The 6,201-nt window shown below is 45.0% G+C and overlaps 1 protein-coding gene across 1 annotated transcript; it reads right to left on the reverse strand.

The window, feature by feature from the left end:
- Window positions 1-557: 557 nt before the first annotated feature.
- LOC128708321 (uncharacterized) lies at window positions 558-1,670 on the reverse strand. Its single transcript, XM_053803294.1, has 3 exons — window positions 1,298-1,670; window positions 1,025-1,214; window positions 558-921 (listed from the first exon to the last, which is right to left on the reverse strand). The coding sequence occupies exons 1-3, from the start codon at window positions 1,668-1,670 to the stop codon at window positions 558-560; spliced, it is 927 nt and encodes a 308-aa protein (XP_053659269.1).
- Window positions 1,671-6,201: the final 4,531 nt, after the last annotated feature.

Genomic DNA, 6,201 nt, shown 5'->3' on the forward strand with positions numbered 1-6,201 from the left:
TTAGGGGCCTCACACCACTGCACAAAACGGGCAATCGCAATTTCGATGCACCGATCCGATAAGTTTCACTGGCGCCGGGAAATAGGTCAGTCTGTAGGGTGGAACCATTGCGCGATTTTTTCCTTTCTTCAGTAAATGTTCTAACTGACCATTTTCTTTCAACCGTAGGCATCGGAAGGCACAGAACTTACGCCTTGTTTCCGTCACAAGTAATAAATAAATAAATATGCTTTATTTGGGAGATGCTTGGAGTGAGGTTCGCGGAATGATGGATCGGGATGGAGAAGGGTTGAGGGCAGGTTTTTTGTTTGTTTGGCAAACAGTGGGGGTCATTCGTCAGCTTCGCTGTCTTCGGCGCGATCACCACCCGGCCGGGGGTGGGGACCGGGAGACATCAAATTGTTGGGAAACAAATAATACAACAGACACCACCATGGCGGATAGGGCGATCTACCATATTGCTGCGATCTTCAAACACCGCATCAGTTTCAGTTCTCGAGTGTCGGCGTGGGTGTGAGTGAGTTTGTGTGCCGGCGCATGCAGATCACCTGTTTCGCCTATCTGAAGTATTTGGCTGCCTGGGGCTGAGAGTAGACATCTTGCCGCTTAATCTTGCTTCCGGCGCTGAAATGATGACGCTCGCTACCACCGGCGACCGCAACGGGCTGTGCCGCGGAGCTGCTAGACTTGTCCGTAGCGGTGGAGGCAGCCGCATCGACGACGGCCGCATTCACGTTGCTGGCCGCTCCGAGGCCCCCTTCGGACGCGTGCAGAGCCGACGGTCCGTCGTGGTGTCCCAAATGGCCGCCCAGTCCCATCGAGTACATGTCGTTGCTAGCACCACCGAACCCATGGTGGAAGTCCATGCCGTACGGCATCATGAACGGTTCCGGATGGTCGAAGTACGGCGCTGGCATGACACTGTCCGCAGATCGGTAGACAAAGGGAGAGAGAGAGAAAGAGCGCGCGCAAGCCCGTTGGTTCAGAATGACTGCTGTAGTCCCTCGGGAGTTCGCATACTTACGCGACCGGTTCCATGAGCTTCTTGAACGTCATCATTGCTACGACAATTAGGGCAATTTTAGCGACCAAAAAGGCCTTAATCGCAAGCAGCTTCACGCCGGCGATGGCAAGCGCATACCAGCCGATCTGGCTGAAGACCAGGAACGCGGGCACAAAGAAGCGCATGTGCTTGCGGGTGCGTCCGCGGGCTCCTGCAACGAAAGCGTACAAAACACAGGCTCAGTGATCGAGGCAGCGTTCATCCTGTTGCCCGCTCCAGATATCCGAAACCTACCGTCTTCCTTCTTGAGCAGCGACACCTCAACGTAGTTCGGGTAGTCAGCCGAACGCTCGATGTTGAGCACGGTCGGCCCAACCGGGACCTGGAGTGCGTTCGAGCTCAGGAAGTCCAGCGCACGGGACGAGCGTCCGTCCACGCTCAGCGGGATCCGCTCGACGGGCTGCACGCTGAACACGCCGAAGTCGATCGAACGGCGTGCCTGCAGCTTCTGGACCACATCCTTCGCCAGTCCCGTCACGCAGTTGATGTTGTTGATGCAGGCCCAGCTCAGCTCGCTGGCCAGGCTCGTGTCCTTCAGCGCCACACTGGCACCCTGCACGGCGACCACGCAGATCACCAGGATCGACACCACCTTCTTCAAGGACATGTTTGCTACGATCACAGTTTTCCAAACGCACTTGCACAACACACAACGGGAAGGATCACCTGCGTGTATCCTTCGGAGCTGTATCCTTTCGGCTGAATCCCTCGCACTAGCTGTTTGCACACTCCACACTCTGCTGCTGCTGCTGCTGCTGCTTTGCCACACACTCGATCACACGGCACGGACTAGACGCTCATTTGGGGATGGTGCTCTATCCGATGTTATCACTAAACACTAAGAAGCCATAAAATGATAGATTTTGCGAGAATACAACGAGTTTTATTCACTTCACACACTGGTGAGCAGCCATCCCCACCACGCCCACGCGGTTGTAAAAGGGAAGAGGCAAAAAAAAAGCGAGGCTCGTGTGGTGCGGTGAAAGAAAATCCCTCCACCACGGTAACGAGCAACAACAAAACAACACCGCGCTATCGTTGGGAAGCGAAAAGGAAAATTCTCTCTAACATTCCTCCGCTGTGCGCCATCCCACTCGCGGTACTATCAATCTCCAATGTTTGAAAGCCAAGCCAAACAGCACACATTTTCCAATTGGATTAATTAACAAGCGCATGGACACGCGAGCTTGCACCACCGTTCCAGCCTGACCGCGCGATCCTTTTCGCTGGGGTGGTGCATGATTTCGCGCAAAAAGGGAACCGCCCGACGGTGGCGGATGTACGGCAGAGGGTGCGGCAGAGATCCGCATGGGATCCATCTTCACGTATCGAACGCCACGGTGCTGGCGAAGAAAAGTGTGCCAGCGGTGCTCCAGTGCCCCGAAACGCCACGATCGTTTAGCTGCATGTTGTCTAGCAGCTGGCTGCGGGATGCATATTACCCCGAAAAACCCCGAGTGTAGCGCAGTGTGCAGGGCAGGTATTTTGTGTATATGTGTACCTTAGGCTAGATAGTTGTGTGTATGTTTAAAATTTTTCACTTTTCATTCGACTACAAGTCCGTACATCAGTAACTGTTTGCATACGGCCAAAACGGCAGCAGACTGCACCGGTGCATCGGTAACGGCTTGTTGCGTGGTCGCGCCGCATGACTGGAGGGAAAAGTTTTCAACCAGCCAGTTCCTTCGCCAGGGAGGGAGTACGGAGACGGGGAAAACACACACGCAAGAATGCAACATCCGAACGGGTGCAGAAGCTATCGTTAATTTGGATGTGCATCGCCGGTACGTGTGGGCGATTTAGCGCGTGTGGCTGATTTTTTCACTTTCCATCAACACCGTGTCGCCGGCGAAGATGGATGAGTTTACATAAGTCACGGCGGCAAGTGCCGCAGCACGGGGACGATGGAGGCGCCAGAAGCTGTTAAGCGATACACATTAGCGTTAACTGATGGTTAGGTTTTTTTTATTATAACGATGCGATTTGTCACATCCACGCTGTACGTCATGAGAAAAACGCATGCCTTTTGACAATAATCGTACGAAAGTACAAATAAGATGTATTGAATTAATAGTGCAAACGTGTAGTTTGTTGCAACACGTGTAGATATTTGCCTGGCTAAAGTTTATGCAATAACATGAGATAAAAATGCATTAAAAGAAAGGATAGGTTTCACCAAATTTCCATACGACTTCCCTGCCGAAGTTCCCACTGAGAACAGGGCACTGTTTCGGGTGTTTTAGCTACCATTTTAGACACATCCACAATTTAACCGCGTAAAACTTAGTCTCTAACGGCCACAAACTTAATCGAAGAAGTTTGACATTTTGAAGTTCTTCGTATGGTCTATCTGGTTTCTTTTATGTTTTAACCTGTCTTAAAATAGGTCACAGTGCCAAACACGTGTAACGTTTAAACGAAGACACTTTTAAGATTTTTTTAGGACATAGAATCATATCCAATAACTTGGAGGCAAACACGGAACGATACTTGATAACCCAAAAATTCTGGATAAAAAATACTTGATAAAAAAATCTAAATTCCAACTATTCTAATCAAAATAGTTACAATTTTGCTTTATAACAACAGCTTTAAACAAAAATGATAAATGTGAGATAATTTTGTCTTGCAAAAGTGTAACAGTAATTTGCAACATAACTTTGCAACTGAATTTGCAACAATACGGCCATACAATTCTTAGTCCCTTAATAAATAATTACGTCGAACGGCACGACGAGAAGAATGATTGAAGTTGAGTGTGTACCACGAAGGAAATCAAATTAATGCGAAACGATGAACCATTAAACTATTTTCCATTATTGGAAATAAATACCCTCGACCGACGTGATGTTTACCGCTCATTCGTCGAACACTCACCGTTCTGTAAAATCGTTCTGAATCGTTTAATATCGTTCTGAACGGATAACTTTTTATTAAAACAGTTATGTTACAACAAAAATCAAACCATTTGATTGTCCCGTATTTCATAACTTTTTATGTCAGTTTCAGAATAACATTTTTCTAAACACAAGGCAAATAAATAATAATAAATAAATAAATGAATCGCAAAATGAACATGGACACGGTACGAAAATGTTTGTGTTACGAACACTTGCATACCCAGCTGAAATATTCAACTTTAAATATACAAATACCACAGGCGTTGCGAAACGTAAATCGATAGAGATCGTTACACCAACACCACATTGTAATCAAATTTCTCGTTTGGGCACTAACCTGTCGAATATTCCAACGCAACTTGTGTCCAGCAAACCATGGCAAACCTCTGTGCAACTAAAAGTACCGGCCGTAAAAAGCGCTTCGAAAATCATCTGACTTGTAATGCACTGTATCGTTTGATGCACACCCTTTATTTATTCAACCGTATTCGCAGAAACTCCAAAACGTTTTTGTGCTGACTACCGGTACAACCGACTACACTGGTAATTAATGTCAGGCAGATGCAAAAGAAAAGTCGAGTTTATTACGAATGAGTTTTATTTAAATGTAACATAAAAGGGCTTTCTGTGATTACAATAAGCACACTTCAATTCGTGTCATGTGACACGTACATGCATCATAGACTTTGCGACCCTTATTGCATTATCCTGTGGAAATTAACACTAGAACTACCAAGAGCTTTGAGTAGTTAGTTAGTAGTTGGTAGCGTTTTTTAATAATGAGTACTGTTTGTACAATTTCGAAGAGCTATGTTAAGTTTTTATAATTGTTTGGAGTTCTAAAGAACAGATATGCAAAAGTCATGCATCAACCGGGATATGCTTGTTTAATATCAAAAATTCAAGTGATTAAAAGTAAGCGTTCCGAACAAAATGACTAGTCCGGTAGTTCTAGCGTAAAATAAATGAAACGAAACGCATTGTTTCCAGCTCTTTGGTTCAACTACAGCCTATTGTGAAGCGCACATTACATCGTAATGTTTCCGCCTGTAGCGTATGCTATCCACAAATCATTGAAATGTTTCAAATTGCGTGAAACAAAGCAGGCGATACATTGCATTGCAGCTGCCATTGTACAGTTTGGAGCTATTTTAAATTCGAATAACATTTTTACTGTACATCACCTAGAGTACTTACATGTGTAACTGATAAGTATAGCTGTAGACAATTGTTTTGTAGCATTTTAAACGCCATCATTCGCAGAAATACACTATGATGTACAACATGGTTCCAAGTATACGCGGTGTAGTGCACGTAGTGTGCCTGTGTAAAAAGCAATGCTGCAAAACTAAAACATTTTCCAACAATATTTTTTGCATGTTATATAAAAGCATACAATATAGATTCAGTATAATTTTGTAATTATTTTATATTCTTGTATCTGTATAAAGGGTATGTATAAATATAAAAGGGTATGTATGTATAAAGGGTTGAGCTACGTGGCAGATTTGAGTTCAGAGGTTTCAATCGACAAGAAGAAATCAAAATACACCAATACCAATTGCATGAATACTGCTTCCGATAAAGTGCCAATGTGACTTAATCATTTACCTTTTAATCAGTCCTCATAATGGTTCTGGTACAGAAATCCTCAACTTCTAAATCTGAAACATCCACACATGTGTAAATCTGAGGGACAACATCCTGGTCCCGGAGCCCTTTGTGCGGAGTCGGTGTCGGAATTGTATGTTCGGATGTTGGATTTAAATTTCGACGTTATTCCGTAGTGGACAAAGTGCATTAAGATGAACCAAATTGCAAAGAAATCTCAGTTGGAGTCTAAGCCGGAGCCAGATCAGACTGGAGACAGTCTAGAGCCGAAACCGGAACCGGAGACGGAGACGGAGACGGAGCCTGAGCTGGTGTTCGAGCTTGAGTTGGAGTACAGGATACGAGCTGAATTTGTTATATTTCTTCTTCAAATTGGATGTTCTAGGTCTATTAATTGTAGCTCATCTTTTAAAACAAAATAAAATACCAACACAGAAGCAAAATTCTGCAAAAACGCTCATTAGAGGATATGAGACTGCATTGTGTTCGACTTTATTATTGAGTTTCCTTTGGAGAATAGCCCGTAATCAGTTTGGCTCTACACATGTAGTAATAAATTATACTGGACAAATAAATATTTTAATTAACTGTCACTGCCTAACGCCATCCCAACCCATCCCATCCGCT

Source organism: Anopheles marshallii, chromosome 2 (genome assembly GCF_943734725.1).
Source record: "Anopheles marshallii chromosome 2, idAnoMarsDA_429_01, whole genome shotgun sequence".
In the NCBI taxonomy this organism is placed as follows: Eukaryota; Metazoa; Arthropoda; class Insecta; order Diptera; family Culicidae; genus Anopheles; species Anopheles marshallii.

Excerpts from the sequence above, each read along its gene's own strand:
- LOC128708321 (XM_053803294.1), bottom strand. The coding sequence starts at position 1,670 with ATGTCCTTGAAGAAGGTGGTGTCGATCCTGGTGATCTGCGTGGTCGCC. Across the intron at positions 1,215-1,297 it reads GCTGCTCAAGAAGGAAGACG|GAGCCCGCGGACGCACCCGC; the intron begins GTAGGTTTCGGA and ends CTTTCGTTGCAG. Across the intron at positions 922-1,024 it reads AAGCTCATGGAACCGGTCGC|TGTCATGCCAGCGCCGTACT; the intron begins GTAAGTATGCGA and ends ATCTGCGGACAG.